A 22,151-nucleotide genomic window follows, 5' to 3' on the forward strand; every position below is an offset into this window, starting at 1 on the left:
TACAATTCATTTTGGTAAGAAAATTATGCTTCGATCTTTTTATCGTGTACTTTTATCGTATATTTTCTATTATCGATTCATTGAGCTGAACCCCACCTAGTGTGGAATAAAGGCCAAGCTTGAGTGGAGCTGAGTTGTATTTTCTTATGTTTCAGTGCTGCTTTGGGATGGTTTGCGTATGCGCCCGATTGGTACGAAACAAATAGCAAGAGCTTCGCACTGAGTGAGGCTCAATCTATTTCAATATTTGTCCATTATCTTTTGAACGATCGACTCGATGGTTCTGCTGATTCATCATTAAAGGCACGAGGACGTGAAAGTGAATTGAGTAACATGGTATACATAATTTGATTTACACTTTTACTTTGTTTTCTTGTACATGTTTCCTGGTATTATGTTGTTTAGTGCCCTAATATATATATATATATATATATATATATATATAGAGTGAGGCTACTATGCTATCGAAAGCACGGAGCCTTCCGTGCTTCCAGCTCGTTTTCGATGTTGCGACTTTCGAATCGTCGATCGTCTTCGTTAAACTTGATCTAGAGTATTTGGAGTACCTAGAAAATAAATTTTATTATTTTTCGATATCATTTGCCTAGTGATCGAATGGGCTCAAAATCAACAAATTTCAATGGCCGTAGTGAGCCGTTTGCAAGTTTAACGGTGTAGAAATATCCAAATCACGTGAAATTTTGATAGAAAATTCTTTATACTATATAAAACGATACAAATATCTTTGTTTAAAATTTTAAATGTCATATTTTACCAGTTTTTGTAAATTTTTATTTCAGCGTGATTTTGAGCCCCTTCAGTTCACTAGCAAATGATATCTAATTCATAAAATTTATTTTCTATGGTATTCAAATATCTAGATCAAAGTTAACGGAGCCTGATCGATGATTCGCTTTTTTTTAGAAAGTCGCGAACATCGAATAACGAGCTGGAAGCACGGAAGCTCGTTGCTTTCGATAGCCATAGTATGCTCAACTCTATATATTATATATATATTTATATATATATTATATATATATAGTAGGATTGTGTGCTATGGGAGACGGGAGGCCTCCGTTGACTCCTTAAGCGTTTTCGATGATGGGTCTTTCGAATTGACGTCGGCTGCGTTAGACTTAGATCTTGTGTATTTTGACTATCTTTAGAAATATTTTTAGGCAGTTTTTGTATCATTTTACTTAGTATCGAAAGGATTAATCATAATTTTTAGGTTGATATATGCGTTTTGCTTACAAGTTTAACGGTGTAGAATATTCAATCAGATGAAATTTGATTTTTTTAGATTCTTTATTCTATCTATAACAAGATAATATTCTCTTGATCGAAAATTTTAGTTGTTACTCATGCTTTATGTGCGAATTTTTATTTTCAACTGGTTGATTTTGATCCTTATCGAATACTAGGTAAATGAATCTAAAACGCAAAATTATTTTCTGAATAGTTCATATAGCTAGATTCAAGTTACGGAGCGATCGTTTTGATTCGGAAGCTCTATCTATCGAAACGGTTAGGATTCACGGAGACTCGTGCTCTAATAGCGCACAGACCTACTCAGAAGACGGGTAGGTCTTGTGTGCTTATTTTAGGAGCACGGAGGTCTCGTGTCCTAAGGCCGTTTTCGATGACTAGAGCTTTGCATATCAACGTCGGCTCGTTAGACTTGAGTTGCGTATCATGAAACTATCTAAGAAAATAATTTTTGTGATTTTCGTATCATTTTTCTTACGATCGAAAGGGTTCAAATCAACAGATTTTTATGGTATATAGCTATAACGCTTGACAAGTTTAACGGTGTTAGTATTGTAGAAGTATTCATGCAGATGATTATGATAAAATTCTTTATACTATTTACAGTAAGATCAATATCTTTGATCGAAATTTTAATGCCTTATCACCATTTTTTGTGAGATTTTTATTTTCAGTTGTTGATTGTGACCCCTTTCCGATCGTTCATGTAAAATGATTATCGAAAATCGCAAAATTTATTTTCTAAGTTTACTTCAATAAGCTATCAGTCTAACGGAGCGATCGTCGTTCAGAAGCTTCCATATCGAAAATGGTTTAGGAGCCGGAGGCTTCGTGTCCTAATTAGACACGAGACTACTTCTCTTCTGCTCTCTTTAATCTATAATTATATTGTTATTATATATTATTAGAGTAGTCGTATATATTGGGCTAGCATGGGAGGCTTGTAGTACAAGTTGTTTTCAATGATGCCTGGCTTCTAAATCGATCGATATGCTCTGTTAGACATTGATCTCATTATTAAAAGTATTTGGAACTAATTCATAAATTTTTCGTTATCATTTAGTCTATCAAACAAAATCTCTAAAAATGAACTGACTGAAAATAAAAATTCTCATAAAAATAATGATAAGATTTGAATTTAAGATCAGATGGTATTGATCTTATTTTAAATATGTGAAAGAATTTTTATAAATTTTATTAGATTTTGAGATTGATTTACACCGTTAAATTACAAACGATCAATTTTACCATTAAAATTGTCTAACTTTGAGACCTTTTGATCACTGCAAATGATCTAAAAATCATGAAATTTAGTTTCAAATGTTCTTTAATTAGTGTAGATTAGTTACGGATTGATCGTATCGAATTTGGAAGCCGGTTCATTGAACAATCTATGGTAGACGGAGACGCTCGTGCTATCGATGTATACCAGCTAGCTCTTATTTCTTTTCTCTCTCTCTATTTCTTCTTCTCTTATATATATATATCGTATTTATAATATATATATATAGGATGCGGCTAACTATGGTATTACTAGCACGAAATCATTGGTCAGTGACCTAATTTTCGCGTTAATCTACCTATTTTTGAGATATTTTAATCCATTTGATCTATATTACCAACACACAGCTAACCCTAGGGGCCACATATGCTTAACAACAATCTCATAATTCCATGGCCAAAGCTTGCGTAGCACATGACTTGGCTGCATTAATAGCATTAGTAGACCTAGTTCTTATTACTTATATATATAAGAATATATATTATATATTATATAGTATATATATATAGGAATTGAGTGAATACTTTTAGAAGCGCAACCCTTTGGTGTTCTAAGTCTCTTAGCATTGGATCTATCCTTAATTACTAATATCCTTGTGATAAACATATTCAGCTACCAACCTACACATCATCTCACCCTAATTCTTATCTATTCGTAATGTGCTTAAACTTCCAAGCACCACTCTGAGAGTATTCTAGCTACTATTTCTTCTTCTCTTATATATATATATCGTATATTATATATATATATATATAGAGATGCGGCCTAACTATTGGTATTACTAGCCACGCAAAACATTGGTCATGACCTAAGTTTTCGCCGTATTAATCTACCTATTTTTAGATCATTTTCACCCAGTTTGATCATACTATTTCAACAACACACACTAACCCTAGGGGCCCACATATCCTTAACAACACATCTCATAAATCCAATGGCCAAAACTTGGGTAGCACGCAATGACTTGGGTGCGATTATAGCATAGTAGACCTAGTTCTTATTACTATGATATATAGATATATATATATATTATATATTAATATATATATAGGAATTGAGCTGAATACTTTTTAGAAGCGCAACCCTTTGGTGCTTCTAAGTCGTCTTAGCACTTGGATTATCCTTAATTACTAATACTCCTATGGATAACACATTTCCACGTACCACCACCTACCACATCATCTTCACCCTAATTCTTACTATTCAATTGCTATAAACTTCAAAGCACCACTCTGAGAGTATTCTAGCTAATATATATATATATATATATATATATATGAGTTGAGCTGGAATGCTATTAGTAGCAAATGAGCTCCGTTGCCACCCATTTGTTTTTGATGATAGAGTCTCCAAATCAACGATCGACACCGTTAAACATGATCTATACCACTTGAAGCATCCAGAAATCAAATTTCATGTTTTTCCGATATTGTTCTCGTCCATCAAGTGGACAAAAAATGAACGGCTGGAAACGCATATCCTTTAAAAGGTGATGATAGGAATCTTATAATCAAGATCAAGAGTATAGATCTTGTTTTAAATAGTTTAAAGAATTTTCTAACCAAAGTTCAATTGCTTTGGATTTTTTTATGCCATTAAATGCGAATATGCCTCATATTGACCATTAAAATTACAAATTTTGAAATCCTTTGATTATTAGGTCAATGATGTCAAAGATTTGAAATTTGGTTTTTAGATACTTCAAGCGGTAAAGGTCATGTTCAACGGCGCTGATCGTCGATTTGGAGGATCCATCATCGAAAACAAATGGATGGCAACGGAGTTCGTTTGCTACTGATAGCATTCTAGCTCAACGTATATATATAAAACAGGGCTACTATACTATCTATAGTATCGTAGCTCTAGTACTATAGTCTCATTTTCGATCTTAGGGTGTTTAAATCAACGATCAACAGTTAAATATGATCTGGGATATATGAAGTTCTTATAAATAAAATTTTAATTTTTTTTGACATTGTTTACTGTGTAAATCATGTCAAAATGAGCGGTGAAAATTGAACAATCTTTAAAATTTGAGAATAGGACTTTTGAATTCAAGATCAAGGATGCCGACCTTGATCCAGATAGTTTACAGTATTTTCTATTAAAATTTGAATAAATTTAGATTCTTCTACACTGTGAAATTGCAAACACGCCATGGTAGCCATTGAAAATTGGCAATTTTGAAATGGTTTGATCATTAAGTAAACTATGTCGAAAAAATATAAAATTTTATTTCTAAAACTTCAAATACCTTAGATCAGTTTTAACGGGGTGGATCGTTGATTTGAACACCCTAAGATCGAAAACAAGGCTATAGTGCCGGAGCGCCGGTACTATAGATATTATAGGAACCTGGCTCTATATATATATTTGGGTTCAGTTGGAGTGATTTTAAAAGTAAATAGGAGAGTTTGCTTCCGCATCGTTTCCGGCAACAGGAATCCAAATTGACGATTTACTCCGTTAAGCTTGATTTAGGCTATTTGAACTTCTTAGTTTCAAATTTTGCGATTTTACAACATCATCATTTGCCTAGTATTTGAGTAATCTCAAAATTAACATTTTTTAATGGCTAATATAAAGTGAATTTGGGACCACTTGATCAGTAGGCAAATAATATCCAAAAAATCGTGAAATTTGAAATTTTGGATGTTCAAATAGCCTAGATCAAGTTTAATAGTGTGGATCATCAATTCGGATTTCTCATAGACGGAAATGATGAAGAAGTAAACTCTCGTATTTACTACTAGAAGTATTCTAGCCCAATTCTATATATATATATAGGAGAGAGAGAGAGAGGAGAGCAGAAGAGAGAGAGAGAGAGAGAGAGAGTTAGGTTGCAATACTAATTGATAGTAAAAAGTCTTTTTGCTATCAAGTTTTTAACCCTGATGAAATTGTAGTTTACAATAATATTAGCCCTTAGCGTTGAGCGGTCCCATTATAGTTATTAATATTTATCCAATGGTTAGAAATGATGAAATGATTGATTCTAAAGCTAAAAACTTGATAGCAAAAAAGCCTTTCTGCATCAATAGTTATCTAGTTCAGACTCTCTCTCTCTCTCTCTCTCTCTCTCTCTCTCTCTCTCTATATATATATATATATATATATATATATAATAGTAGAAGTGCGTGTGCAATGCACTATTTGTTTTTAAAAAATTTAAAATGTTTAGAAATATTACTTGGAAATTGGATAAATTAATTAATTTTATAAATTACAATCAATTATTTTGACAGAAAAAGAGGTAAGAATTATGTTTAGTTTATTTAAAGTTTATTTTTGTTTTTTAAATTTAAATTAATTAAAAAATTTAGTATAAGTGTATTTTAAATAATGTATTTTAAGAATAAAGGGGTATTTGCATTGCACTCTTTATACAACATAATTTTTTTTAATAATAGTTTTATATGTGAATTTTAATGATTATTTGATTATAATCATGTAATGTGGCAAAAAAAATAGAAAGGATTATAGTTGATAAAATTTAATTTTTGCTTATCTATTGAAGATAAATTAATTTAAAAACTTAAGTTATGTTAGTTGGTAAGTTAAAAATTGTTAAAAAATTAACATTGAATAAAAAATTAAGTGGCATTTGAAGTGTAGGTGTATTTTAAAAATATGAGGTTGTTATTGGAAAGAGAAAATCGACAGGCCCAAAGTTTATTCACATATATATAGAGAGAGAGAGAGAGAGAGAGAGAGAGAGAGAGAGAGAGGGAGATAGAGAGAGCAATGCTGCTATACAATCGATAGTATAGGGGCTTTGGTACTATAGTCTTGTTTTCAGCCTTAGGGTGTTAAAATCGAAAATCCACACCATTAAAATTGATCTAGGGTATTTGAAGTTTTTAGAAATAAATTATATATTTTTTCGGCATCGTTTGCCTTATAATCAAATCATCTAAATATCTTCAATTTTCATCGGTTAGCATGATGAGTTTGTAGTTTAACAGTGTAGAAAAATCTAAACTTACTGATTTTTTGATAGAAAATATTTTAAACTATCTAGTGAAGGTCAGCATTTTTGATCTTGTTCAATTTTCATCGTTCATTTTGACATGATTTAACCACAAGGTAGATAATATAAAAAAAAGCGATTGACAATATCAAAAAAAATATTAAAATTATGTTTCTAAATATTTCAAATATCCTAGATCATGCTTAACGGTGTAGATCGTCGACTTTGAACTCTAAGTGAAAAAACGAGACTATAGTCCTTGGAGCCACATTCTAGATAGTATAGTAGCATTGCGCTTCTCTCTTCCTCTCTTCTCTCTCTCTCATAATATTATATATATATATATTATATAGATATATATATATATATAAATATATATATATATGCATACACCCTGCAAAATCTGAATTTTCATATATGTGCTGCAAAAACTAAATTTCTTGTATTTTTACCCTTGTACTAACAAAAATGCCCCTCTTAAAAGCTTTTACTGATATATGATCCCATATATTGGATTACTCCCCAATCTAAGGTGTGGTGTTTTTGTGAGAACTGCACCTTCAGCATATATATATATATATACATGCCTGTTAATAAATGCCTGTAAAATCTCCGAAAAAGTTGTTTCATTGGTGTTCTTAATTTCTTTTAATTTTTTCTTTCTTTTTCACTCTTTGCAGGCTGATCTTTGCCATCCTGTTTGGGGTATGATGAACAATTACACTCTTGGACGGGAGAAGCGCAAGCAGTTGCTTTTAATGCTTTGCCAGCATGAAGCTGACAGGCTTGAAGTCTGGGCACAACCGATTAATTTGAAGTACTTTTTAGTGAATTATCAATTTCCATTTTTTCTATTTTGGGTCATGTTGCCTGCTTATCTTTTCATAGGTATCACATTATGTACTATCTTCTGTATGCTTATCCACAGGGAAAGCACTTCATCTCGCAGCAAAATTAGCTCGGATAAATGGATTGAGCATGTTAGAACTGCATTTGCTGTGGATCCTCGTATCGCTCTCTCTCTAACTGCAAGATTTCCTACTAATTCAACTGTGACAGCTGAAGTTACCCAGTTGGTTCAAGTAATTTTCCTTTGGCTCTAGAAAACTCAATTCTGTACCTTATTTTTGTTCCACCGTACCCTAAAAATGAGTTTTCAACTTTAAAGGCAAAGCTTTTTCTACCTGTTTCTGATACTGGGCCAAAACTATTACTATAACAGGTGAAAATCATATGATTCCTATAGGTCTTGCTGTTGTTTACTATCCACTATATTAGGGATCCAAAACAGAAGATTTATTGTAATTTGAGATTTATCTACGGAAGCCCCTCTTTATACTTTCTATCTTATTTAGCAACCCAAGCACAGCAAGTTAGTTAATAAACTGCTTAATTGATGGAATGACGTTTAACATATGATATAAGTAACAATAAAAATAGGATAATAGTTCTTCAGAGGAACAAAATTGTTGTCATGAGTTAGCTGGTAGAGATAATATGCCATTAGTGTTGAAAGATGACATTTACCACAGCGAGTCTGAGGCAGCATGAGTAATTCTGCAAAGCTAAGGCCTCGGTTGGTATTGCTGCCCTTTTTTACTTTTTAAAATAGAGTTTTTATGTAGAATGATGTAGAAAGGGATGGTGGATTGTTTGCAATCCTTACATCCAAGGTGTTTGTTTGGCAACCAAATGTAAAAACTTGAAAGTAACTATTTTGTACTTACAGAAATTTTTTTAAACAAGTTGTCATCCATCAGTAACCAACCATAATGATAAGAGGAAAGTCGTTCCATTGGTATATCAAACTATAGAAACTTAGTGTTAAGAAAAAAAAGGGCAGTGATATGATGAAACGAGGCACCTAATTATTTTATTTCATAAACAACTAAAAAATGGGAATTGTTTGGCTGCAAATTTTTAAAAAACTTCATGGGTTCCTATTCATTTAAATAATGAAAAAGAAAAAGAAATGTTAGGGAATCTGTTAAAAGTTCTCCATATCAACGTACTCTAACATCAAAAGAAGATACTAAATGACCGCTTTTCTAGTGTCGACGTTTTCAGATGGGTGTCCAATCTTTGAATTTTTCCAGAGAACAGAGGAATTCCTGAATTTTATGTTATTTTATGCAGTTAGCAATTTTTTCTGGTAAGCAGTGATTGGTATTTTGGTCTTCGCAATCTTCTTTCCAACGCTTCTTGTTTCTTTTGTAGACACACATATTAGAGATTCGTACCATACCAGAAGCGTTACCTTTCTTCGTCACTCCAAAGGCGGTTGAAGAAAATTCAGTCTTATTGCAACAATTGCCGCACTGGGCTTCATGTTCTATTACTCAAGCCCTGGAGTTCCTGACTCCTCCATACAAAGGGCATCTGCGTGTGATGGCTTATGTTCTTAGAGTCTTGGAGTCGTATCCGCCTGAACGTGTTACCTTTTTCATGCCGCAACTAGTACAAGCTCTCCGCTATGATGAAGGGGTGAGTTATACTAGGTCAGTTAATCTTTAAATAGAATGCTTAGATATTTGATCCAAATGAGTTAATGTTGCCTAAAATTCTTATCCAGCCATCCAAATTAATTAATTTTATTTAAAATATACTTCCATCTTATAGATTTAAAGTTGGAGTGATTGAAAAATTTATTTTCTCTAAAGCGCCCTTTTAAAGGTTGATGACGCGGCTTTCATGATTTTGCTTGAAATTCTCCAATTTTGTATATACTACTGCAAAAAGCCTCCATTTCATTGCTGGTTAATTGTATGGATGGGTTGACTGATGGAAAAACATCAAACATGAATTACCGCACTAAAAATAAAAAAGGAAACTCGCATCCAAACAAAAACAACTATAATATTTGTTTTAATATAAATACAATATAGATAACTAATACTATGAAAAAGTTTGAATGTTAGAGCAAGTAGTGATCTACACTAGTTGGAGAAAACCTACAGTTCTTGAATACCTTAATACAATCTTAGAGCATTTTTCCCCTTTGTATTGGAATGATACAGGGAAAATAGTCAGTGCTAGAGCTCATGGTTTGGGTTTCACTGAAATCCCTCTCCAACAAACGCATGCAAAATCTGAAAGCACATTTATTATTAACATCATCCTAGCTTGCAAGTCTCATTGGCGCCATCCGCATATCCCATTACTGCTGATTGTCCTCACATTGCCATTGCCATTCGCATGTTTAATCGAGATAGGGAGTTAGGTAGGAGCTAGGAAGGAGATGTGAACCCTAGGATCAATTCAATGAGAGAGATAGGGCTAGAGATAGAGAGGAGGGCTCTATAGAGAGGGAGGAGAAGAGCCTGGGATAATGCCAGAGAGAAGGAGAGAGAGAAGGCACAAGGAAGCTGGTAGACCTAGTTCATGAAGAAATAGTGTGTGAATTGCAATGTGTCACAGGTGCAATCAGCCCAGTAAATTGAAGCAATGAGGCCCACCCCACCAAATTTAAGGAGAGCTTCCTAAGCTAGTTGAGGATTCCACCTTCATGTTATTGAGGATTCCACCTAAGCTAGTTGAAGAAATAGTGTGTGAATTGCAATGTGTCACAGGTGCAATCAGCCCAGTAATTGAAGCAATGAGGCCCACCCCACCAAATTTAAGGAGAGCTTCCTAAGCTAGTTGAGGATTCCACCTTCATGTTATTGTGTGTGTATATATAGAGTCCAGCTTGTGTGCTTTTATAAGCATGGTGGCCTCAGTGCTATTAAGTCGTTTTCGATGCTGGGACTTTTGAATCGACAATTTGCTTTGTTAGACCTGATCTTGAGTATTGAAAGTATCTAAAAAATAAATTTCGTAATTTTTTGATATCATTCATCTAGTGATCGAAAGGGCTCAAAATCTATGGCTGGAAATAAAAATCTCACAAAAAGTAATGATACGATACAAATTTTAGATCAAAGGTATTGATCTTGATTTATATTGTATAAAAAATTTTCAATCAAAATTTCATATAATTTGAATATTTTTACATCGTTAAATTTGCAAACGGCTCACATGACTATTAAAATTATTGATTTTGGACCCTTTTGATCACTTGGTGAATGATATTGAAAAATTGCCAAATTTATTTTCGAGGTATTTCAAATACTCTAGATCAAATTTAACGGAACCAATTGTCGATTCGAAAATCCCAGCATTGAAAACGACTTGATAGCACGAAGGCCAGCGTGCTTCTAAAAGCATTGTTGAGTGTATGTGCAAATGCACGTCGCAATTATTTTAGTAGTTTTGATGTGCATTTGAAGGGCTCTATGCTAATGAAAGCATGCTATAAACATTCAGGTGGAATCATCACCTATATATATGTATATACAGAGCTTGACTGGGCTATTGTCGGTAGTAAATGGCTCGGTCTACCACTGATTTGTTTTCAATGATAGAACTTTCAAATCGACGATCGGTATAGTTGAACATGATCTACACCATTTAAACTATCTAGAAATTAAATTTCATGCTTTTTTGACATCACCGACCGAATGATCAAAGGGTCACAAAATCTGTAATTTTAATAACCGATATGTGTGTTTGCTCGTTTAACGTTTAACGGTATAAAAGAGTCCAAATCAGCTAGATTTTTGTTAGAAAATTCTTTAAACTATTTAAAACAAGATCTAGACTGTAGATCTTAAATACAAAAATTGTATCATCATTTTTTGAAGGATATTTATTTTCAGCCATTCATTTTTTGCTAACTTGATGGACGAGAACAATATCGGAAAAGCGTGAAACTAGATTTCTAGATAGTTTAAATAGTTTAGATCATATGTAACGGTGCTGATCGTCGATTTGGAAGCTCTATCATCGAAAACAAATCGGTAGTAAATCGAGCCGTTTACTATTGATAGTATTCTAGTAAAGCTCATATATACATATACATATATGTATACATATGAAAGTTTTGAGGAGCCCAAGGATCTATATAGATTGTATCTATCACCTAGAGGGGGGTGAATAGGTGAAAGTAACCAAAAACCACAAATCTCAATGAGTTAAAAATAAATGCGGAAAATAAAAATCACACCGAGATTTACGTGGGAAAACTCCAATTTGGAGAAAAACCCACGGAACCAACATGCGAAAAAATAATCCACTAAGAGAAAAGATTACAAGGTGATTACCGACTCCACGGACTCAACCTCTCTTAACCTCCTATGGATCTCGCGCAATCCTCCGGGTTGTCCACGCCCTCACGTTCGAATCCACGAACGCCTCCACTTCGAATCCACGAAGCTTCAATCACGCCGAATCCACGACGCCACTCGAATCCACGAGCCCACGATCCGAATCCACGAACCGCCGTCAAACCCGCCGAATCCACGACGCCATCATGAAGAACATCATGTGTATGGTGATCCTTCGCTTAGAGTATCGATGAAAACCAGGGAAGCGAACTCCAAAGCAAAGCGGAGATCAAATCGACATATTGATATGAAAATCCAATCTCTCGATTTGACCTAAAAGAGGCTTTTTGTAGAAAATAGGTTTTAGATGAAATCCGAGCCTTTAGGGTTTCTCAAATATATATTTTCGTGATGCTTGATATGTTAGAGAAGCCCAATAGCTTATTTATAAACTTTAGAATAAATTGGAGTCGGATTAGAAAGATTTCACGATTTTACACTGTATACCGGTACACTTTAGGCTGTCACCGGTTACACGATGACGGAACGAAAAACCTGACGAAACAGTGAAACCGGTTACATCCACTATGGCCGTACCGGTACACATTTTGTACCGGTACACTTCTGATGCTGTATCGGTACACTTTGCAAATTTTCGCCGTTTCGGGTTTTGCAAAGTTCCGATGCACTTTCTAATCCGTTAGACATTGATATTATGATTCTAATGTCTACAACTAAGTATGAATCACCATAATCATGAATTAACACTTTACCTGGACATCGTGATTCACAGTGTGAGTTGTTTTCCAACTTCTTCGAAATCTTGAGTTCTTCGATCTTCGACAATACGCACCGATTCTTCAAGACTCCGACTCACTTCACGAAACTTGCCAACACACAAGACTTAACAATCTCCCCCTTTGGCAATTTCATGACAAAACTCACACAAACTCAAAAATTACAATTTAAAGAAAAAACGAAGTTCAATTATCATCACCAAAACATTGAACTCCTCGCGTGTAATCCAAATACAATTTGAAACTTAAACTTGCATCAAAAACTCCTAAAACAGACTCTATGACTTAGACGCAATAAGGAGTCTTGAAGTCTTGATTTCCTGCAAAACAATTTATCCAAAAAGATATAGAAAGTTAAATTCTGGACATTCTTACAATTCACGCTTCTTCTCCCCCTTTGTTCTTTATTCCTTCTTCTCCTCGAAATATCACTTCGTGTCCTCGCCATCATCATCATCATCTCCTGCACCAGCTCCAGACCCTCCAGCCTCAGTAGTGTTACCAGACGGTGGAATGAGTGGATGTCGTGAAGTCGATCTGGTATAGGTAGTGTAGGTAGGCTCAGTAGGAAAGATATCATCATGCCTACACCCCATTTTCTCCATCATCCTCTTCAATCCTATCTCCACCTTTCTAGCAAGATGTGCTAATTTCTTCTTCATAGAGCGCACCTCATGGTGAAGGGATTCGACAGTAATCACTCCCCCTGAGCTAGAAGATCCCTCACGCGCTGCTCGAGGTGGAGGTGCTGAACTAGAAGCTCCTCTGGATAATCCTTTGGTTTGTTGAAAAGTTTTCAATGTGCTCCTTGACTTTGCCCAAGTTACAGCATCAATAGGTCCAAGTCCAAATTCATATTTCTCACATGACACGTCAACTCCGTGTTCTTGAAGAATCCTCGTGATCAACAATGGAAACGGAAGTAGATCACGTCGAACCTGAGACTGTATGACATGAACCATTCGTTGCCACATAAGAAACGGAATATTGATGTTCAATCCGCCAGTTCCTCAGGATGTCCAAGAAGATACAGAAAGCAGCAAACGAACATCCAAGAATTCTTTTTCGTTCCAATTTGTGTTAACATAAGCTCAATCACCACAAAATCCGAAACCACACTAGAAAAAATCTGAAACCCCTCCGAACAAAGTCTAATTCTCTCTTTCTCAAAAGCTCACATATAATGTATTACATAAACCTAATAATACACACATATATCACTCTGAACAATAAAAAATTATATAAAGATCATAACCAGAATATACACCTTCAAAATCTCAATGATGAGCATTTAAGACCGAAAACATTTCACTAATCGTAATAGAAAATAGGCACGGTAATATCGAACACATATCAATAATACGTAATTGAGGCTAGTGCCAATCAGTACGAATTCGTTTGTAGTCGTAACTCAACAATGCAGATGAGATCGTGAATCCTAAATCCTTTTCTATAACTCGAACTATATATTTTCTAATATACACAATAAGTTCAACTCACGATTATCCTCGACCAACATCAATTCCGTTTAGCTCTATCCAAGAATACCAAATTTGTTCGTCAGTTCTCAGTTCGGATAAAATCAATATCCGCCACGCTTCATCGATCATACAACCCGAACTCCGGGAATTACGATACATAAAGCGACCATATAAAATCGATGTGGCCACAAATAAGGAACTGAGAACCCCTGTACACAACGAAAAGCTTTCGCATTAGGGATCCGCAATAACATCATGCCCAGAGCAAGACAATAAATACATCTCATAATAATATATCCAGAATAACCCTTCATCGGCATATAATACCATATCCGGGCACAATCTGACAACGCGATAAGTTGAAAGGCCAATATAAGCTCGACTCACTTTTCTAAGATATACTTTTAAAATTATTTCAGAGTGGAAGCTATACAACGGTCACCGACGAACGATAATCATCGAACTATCAGCAAATTGGCCAGTTACGTACAAAAATCAAGCCCACGAAGCGGCACCGCAGACAACAAAGCGACGAGCCCCCAAATGGTTATATTCGTCACGAACATGCAATCCATATATCAACAATAAGAGACCTAGCTTGAGCTCCGCGTCAATTCTTTCTCTTCATATAGCACGCCTCCAGAACACTCTCTGCTTTTCTCACATACTAACGTATATCTAATAATATATGGTTATCGTCCCTATTTATCCACTCGCTTGATAATTCAGGATCTAATCACTTGAAAGATGAGCCATCAGAGATCAATCCAATAAAGCTAGTTAAACTCTCCGTTTAAAATCCATACACTATGTTGTCGCTACCTAAAAACCTAATTAACACACAGCACTCCAAATAGACATGTTCAGACCAGACATCACCACAGTATGAGTACACATCACGAAATCAGATAAAGTGCATTTTCTTACATAAACTTATACCTATGCATAAGAGCAGGAAATTTCTCTAAAAAAACAATCTTGTTACACACCACAGTGAACACAAATTATATTCTAAGTAGACACTGAAGCCATATTCATTAACAAAAATGCTATTTCTAACCAAGATCCCAGTACAATAAAATCCATACGAAACAAAGAAGAGCGATAAAAAAAAATAAAGCCACGATAACGAGAACGAATAAACCATGGCGCAGCTTATTATAAAATAGATCATGCGAAAAAAATAACCTGTGTCTGAGTGTATACAGTGTTGCGAGCGAAGCCAATGATAATGCTTAAGTCTCGATTGACTCTCACCAAGACAAACACAATTCAATCAAAAGAGACGATCGCAAACAGAGATCTAAGCTTACATAACCCACCGAATTCAATCTCGCGAACACATACTTCAAAACCTACAATCCTGATTCACACAGAAATCCGAGCAAACAACTTACAAATCCACGTGAAAAGCAGTAAATCTGAAGGAGATCGTCGCCTAGGAGCTTCAGGAGAAGAAAGATGCGGTTTTGATGAAGATTTGGGAGAGAATCGAAACGTGTATCCGGTTATATAACCCGCGGCTACAGTAATTTGTACCGGTACGGGATTTTGTACCGGTACACTTTCTCAGATTTTGAAAATTTGAATTTAAAAACCTTTTAAACTTAAATTAATTTCATATAAATTAAGGACTTTACTCCAAAAATCATTATGATGAAGATAAAATATTATAAGATTTCAAAATACATCGAAACACCAAAATTTGTTACCGAAAATAATCTAATGATTCAAAACCATCAAGATGTAAGTTGATGAAAAATGATTTTTTAGAAACTCAACAAAATTGACACCAATTTATCGCAATATGTTCAAAATAGAGATTTAACTAATATGGCACCGGGGGTGGCTCTTTGAGCATTTTTTCAAATTACCACCTTATAACCCCGAAAATTCTAAAATATTCAATTTTTTTTTTAACCTTTTTCGGTTACTCAATTTAATCTTCATGTGGTAGCTTCACACACTTGCCGGACGACCGGGATGGTAGCTCTTTCCTACATGTGGTGGCAGTTTTCACACTCCTTTTGAATGTAACTCTTTCCACATCTTTTAAATATCGGAGTTTTTCCTTTTTTTTTTTAAATTCGAACTCCCCCTAAATTAGACAATCTCACAATTGAAAATATTTTGACAAATTTTAGTCTATTAGCGAATATCCATATATCATATTCAACACACACAACCGAGATAGATTAATCATCAAGAGATCAAATTTGATTACAAAATTTTGATGAATATATGCATTAAGAAATTATATATCAAATTATCGTCAAAATAATAAAGAGTGGAGTAAAAACGATAATTAATATGAATTTAACTTAATATGATTGTGATGTTAAACACCGTTTAAAACAATTTTGAAAAATTTCTCTCCTCAACATAATGATTCTCAATCATCTCCTCTCTCAAAAATTTTGAAATTCCCAGATACCTTTCCTCAAAGATGATTTTTTAACCGAATAAAAACCAAAGCACCAAAAATCGTCTAAACATGTAATGCAATGATTAAAAATATGCAATAAGCACCAAACAAGCATTACATAAACAATAAAACAACTAAGACGAGAAGCAAGGAAAGATATCACCTTTCCGGATCCAAACTTGTCGGATCTTTTGTTTTCTCGGCTTGTCGACGTTCGGTGCCGTTTGCTTAGATTTTTGATCAACCGTTGGTCGTTTCGTCGCTTGAGGCTTTGGTTGAACTTTGCGTTGAGGTTTAGAAGTTTGATTCTTTTGAAGTACCCGACTCACTTGATTTCTCTTTTGATTTCGCGGAGGAAGTCGAGTTGTAGTTGATGTCACTTGAGGTTTAGACATTGCCGATTGATTCTTCGTTTCCTTATTTGAGCAATTCCTTTTAATGTGTCCTTTCATGCCACATTTATGACATACCTTCTCTTTCGAAATTGTTGAGACTTTAGAAGTTGATTTTGAATCCTTCTCAACGTATGTCCGTTCATAACCAAGGCCCATCTTGTTTGTTTGACCCAATCCAAGCATTTGATCCAATTTCTTAGATCCCGACGAAAAAATCCACCTCAACTCTATAATTATAATAATATACATATATATATATATATAAACTAGGCTACTATACACTATCGTAGCACGGAGCACTCTATCTACTATGTTTCGATGATGCGCTCCAAATCACGATTCGGCTCGTAACGAATCTACACTATTGAAAGGATTTAGAAACTAAATTCCATTTTCGGTATCAATGTACCTATTCAACAAGAGTCTAAAATTGAACGTGCTAAAAAAAAATCTCATGAAAAATAGATATAAAAAGATTTAAATTCAAGACAATATCGAATCTTACTTCTAAAATATGAAAAGAATTTCTATAAAATTCATCGCATTTGGATTATTACACCGTTAAACTCACAAACACATCCACATCCCATAAAATGTCACTTTGAGAATCTTTTGATCACTAGTAAATGATTCGAAAAAATCGAATTTAGTTCAATATACCTCATAGTCAATCAAGTCTAACGTGGAAAGCGATCATCCGATTAAGCACATCATTCGAAAACCAACTTTTTTGGGATTATCAAGGAGCGTCCGTCTACGATTGCATAGTAGCCGACTCTATATAATATAAATATATAGCCTTCCCTACTTGTACTCTAAAGTATAAGCCCTTCGTACCATAAGTCGTTTTGATAATAGAGCTTTCGAATCGACAATAAATACGTTAAATGTATCTAGAGCATTTAAAATTCTAGAAATTGAATTTATAATTTTGACATCATGCCTTTAAATTAAAGATCTCAAAATGTTGAAATTTAACGTGCGGATATGGCATACTTGCTAGATTTAACGTGTAGAAAAAATCGAAACAAGTTGAATTTTGATAGAAAAATCAATTCACTAACTAGATAAACATTAAAAACCCGATCCTACAATTGAAGGATTGGATCATCTATTTTAGACGTCGTTCGATTTGACCAGTTCATTTTTATGCCCCGCTGATTAGACCTTTATATCTATTTTCGAAAAATAAGAAATTATTTTTAGAGCCAATATTCTGATCATAATTTCACGGAGTATCGTTGATTTCGAAACTCCATCACGAAACACTTAAGATGATACGAAGCGATCATAAACTCGTAAGTATAGTAGCCCAGACTCTATATACATATATTACTATACCCATATATAACATATATGTATATTAGAGTCCGCTACGTGGATGAAAGGACGTGGGTTAGGATAGAATAGTTCGGTCCCCTACGTTGAGTGTGCTGTTGAATAACATAAATCTAAACGGATAGAAAGGCGAAAGGTAACTAACGGCCGAAAATTTATAGTAAATAAGTGATTGTACTCATAAAAGTATAGTTAACGGGACCCTCTCCTCTCTCCTCTCCTCTCACTGCTCCACACACATCTCCGGCCACATACCATCCCCCCTCTCTCTCTACTACTCTATAATTATTATATAATATATATAATATATATTATATATTAGAGTTTACCTGGTGCTTGGTATAACATGGTGCACTCATGCCACCAAGTCAGTTCGATGCTGGACTTCCCAACATCGAACAATTAACGTCCGTCAGACTTGATCAAACATTTGAAGTACCGTAAAAAATAATTTCATATTTACGATATTTTTACACTATGAGCAAAAGAGCTCAAACAACAGTAAAAATATAAAATCTCACAAATTGATGATATGGACACCTTAAAATTTAGATCAAAGATATTTTCTTGTTTTATATAGTATAAAAAAAAACCGATTAGAAATTTTTTATTAAATTTAAAAATTTTGGATATTTTTGTATAGAAAATCGCAAAACGCTCAATATGAACATTAAAATTTGATTTTGGGGTCCTCCACTCACTAGTAAATTATTCGAAAAATGACGAATTGTTTCTAGATACTTTCAAATACTCTAGATCAAATCTACGAACTCAATCCGAATTCAAATCCCAACACTCGAAACGCCACTTCGAAGCACGGAGGCCATAGTGCACCATTAAAAGTTGATTTGGGACCTTTGAAACAAAGTAAATGATATGAAAAATTGCAAAATTTATTTCCAAGGTATTCAATAACTCAAGCTACGCACACGATATGTCGATTCGGAGTCCAACATCTGAAACAACTGAATAACACGGAGGTCACCGTGCTCTAAAAGCACACAAGCCTATAAATAACATATAAATACATAATACAACATATATATAATAATATAATAATATAGTGTATATTATATTATATATGTGTACAATATATGTATACACATATATATATGTGTACTATTAATAAATGTAAACATATATGTATATAATATATGGATCCAACATGTCTTTAAAACACCATCACTTATGCTTGTAAGTTTTTTTAGCGTTAGACTACTCTCGATCATTTTCAAGCATTAATTATACTATTCAACAACCACCACTCAACCCTAGGGCGCCCAATCATCCTAACGCATATCTATTAATCCAATGGCTAAAAATCTACAAGCACCATAACTTGTACTTTTAAAAATATAACAACGGACTCAATTCTATAATAAATGTACATATATATACATATTATACATATATTACACATATGTATACTGTATACATATAATGTATATTATATAATGAGCTTTACTAGATACTCAATAGTAACGGCTCATTTACTACCGATGTTTTCGATGAATAGAGCTCAAATCGACGATCACACGTTACATATGAACTAAACTATTAAACATCTGAAATCAAGTTCTCGCTTTTTCCGATTTGTTTCGTCAATTTCATTTAACAAAAAATGAAATGCTAAAAAAATATCCTATCAAAAAATGATGATACTACAATTTTTATTTAAATCTACAGTCTAATCTTATTTTAAATATTTTTTAAAGAATTTTCTAACAAACATTAGCTGATTTGGACTCTTTATACCAGTTAAACGTTAAACACGCAAAAACACTATCGGTTATTAAAATTACATTTTGTGACCCCTTTACCATATCGGTCGTTGAATCCGTAAAAAAAGATGAAATCAATTTCTTATTAAAAATAAACACAAGATAGTAAATGTGTAAGATCATTTCACTAACCATCGCAATTGAAAGTTCTATCAATTGAAAACAAATCAAGTACTCGAGCCATTACTATGCAATAGCCAGTCAAGGCTCTGTAATACATATATATAGGTGATAGATCACACTGAAGTTATAGCATGCTTTCATTACATAAGCCCATTCAAATCCCATCAAAAACTACTAAAATTAAATTGCGACGGGCATTTGCACATACACTCCAACAATGCTTTTTAGAAGCACGCTGGCCTCGTGAACTATCAATTCTTTTCATGCTGGGATTTCGAATCGACAATTGGTTCATCAACTTGATCTAAGAGTTGAAAGTCCTCGAAAATAATTTGGGCAATTTCAATACATTCACGCAAGTGTCAAAAGGTCCAAATCCAATAATTTTAATAGTCGTAACGTGAGCCGTTTGCAATTAACGATGTAGAAATATTCAAATGACATGAAATTTTGTATTGAAAATTTTATAACAATAATAAAACAAATATCAAACCTTTGATCCAAATTTAATGTGTAATCATTATTTTTTGTAGATTTTATTCCAGCCATTGATTTAGAGCCTTTCGATCACTTAATAATGATATCAAAAATTACGAAATTTATTTTTTAGATACTTTCATACTCAGATCAGGTCCTAACAAAGCAAATTGTCCGATTCAAAAGTCCCGCATCAAAACGACTTCTAACTAGCACTGAGTGCACCATGCTTATAACAAGCACACAACTGGACTCTCTATATAATAACAACACAATAACATGAAGTGGAATCACTCAACTAGACTAGGAAGTCTTCCTTAAATTGGTGGGGTGGCGGCCTCATTGCTTCAATGTAGTGTGCTTAATTGCACCTGTACACATGCAATTCACACACATTCTTCGTAATAGGTCTAACCAGCTACTTGTGCCTTCTCTCTTCCTTCTCTCGCATTATCCAGGCTCTTCTCCTCCCTACTTATAGAGCCCTCCTCTTATCTCTAGCCCTATCTTCTCATGAATGATCCTAGTTTAATATCCCTCCTAGCTCCTACCTACCCCTAATCATCGATAAAAACATGCATGCAATGGTAATGTGAGACAATCACAGTAATGATATAGCGGATTGCCGCAAGCAACTTGCAACTAGAATGATGTTAATAATAAATTACTTTCAGACATTGCATGCATTTTAGAGATGATTAGTGAAACACAAACCATGACTCTAGCCTGACGTATATTTCCCTGTACTCATTCCAAATACAAGGGAAAAATGCTCTAAGATTGTATTAATGTATTCAAACTGTAGGTTTTCTCCAACTAAATGTGATCACTACTTCTCTACATCACTTTTTCATACTATTAGTTATCTAATTTATTTATATTAAAACAAATATATAGTTGTTTTTTGTTTGATGTCGGTTTCCTTTTTTATTTATCGCGGAATTCATGTTTGATGTTATTTTCCATCAGTCAAACCCAGTCCTACAATAACATTCAGCAATGAACCGGAGGCTTTTTGCAGTAGTAAATACAAATTGGAAGAATTTCAAGCAAAGCCTAACGCGTCATCCAACCTTTTAAAAGGGCGTTTAGAGACTAATAAATTTTCAATCCACTTCCAACTTTAAAAAATCTTAAATAAGAGAAGTATATTTAAATAAATTATTATTTTGGATGGCTGGATAAGAATTTTAGCAACATTAACTCATTTTGGATCAATATCTAAGCATTTCTATTACAGATTCAACTCCTAGTATAACCACCCTCTCATAGCGGAAGTCTTGCTACTAGTTGCGAGCATGAAAAAGGTAACACGTTCAGGCGATACGACTCCAAGACTCTAAGAACATAACCATCACATCGGCAGATGCACTTTGTATGCGAGGAGTCAGAATACAGGATTGAGTAATAGAACATGAAGCCCATGAGGCAATGTCAATAAGACTGAATTTCTTCAACCCCATTTGATGACGAAAAAGGTAACGCTCTGGTATCGAACGAACTCTCTAATAGTGTGTCTACAAAGAACTAAGAGCCGATTGAAAGAAAATTGGAAGACGACAAAATACCAATCCACTATGCTACCAGAAAAAACTTACTAACTGCATAATAACAATAAAATTCGGAATTCCTTCTCTGTTCTCTGGAAAAATCAAAGATTGACACCCAC

General features: G+C 34.1%; 1 protein-coding gene across 2 annotated transcripts in view; it reads left to right on the forward strand.

Moving 5' to 3' along the window:
* LOC109708815 (phosphatidylinositol 4-kinase alpha 1) overlaps positions 1-22,151 on the forward strand; it is a 69,258-nt gene that overhangs the window by 15,851 nt on the left and 31,256 nt on the right. For both annotated transcript variants that reach the window (XM_020230653.1, XM_020230660.1), the window contains exons 15-18: positions 156-336; positions 7,202-7,338; positions 7,450-7,603; positions 8,739-9,005. In XM_020230653.1, coding sequence (XP_020086242.1) covers positions 156-336; positions 7,202-7,338; positions 7,450-7,603; positions 8,739-9,005 — 739 coding nt within the window. The remainder of the gene's footprint in view (positions 1-155; positions 337-7,201; positions 7,339-7,449; positions 7,604-8,738; positions 9,006-22,151) is intronic.

Source organism: Ananas comosus, linkage group 1 (genome assembly GCF_001540865.1).
Source record: "Ananas comosus cultivar F153 linkage group 1, ASM154086v1, whole genome shotgun sequence".
Lineage (NCBI taxonomy): Eukaryota > Viridiplantae > Streptophyta > Magnoliopsida > Poales > Bromeliaceae > Ananas > Ananas comosus.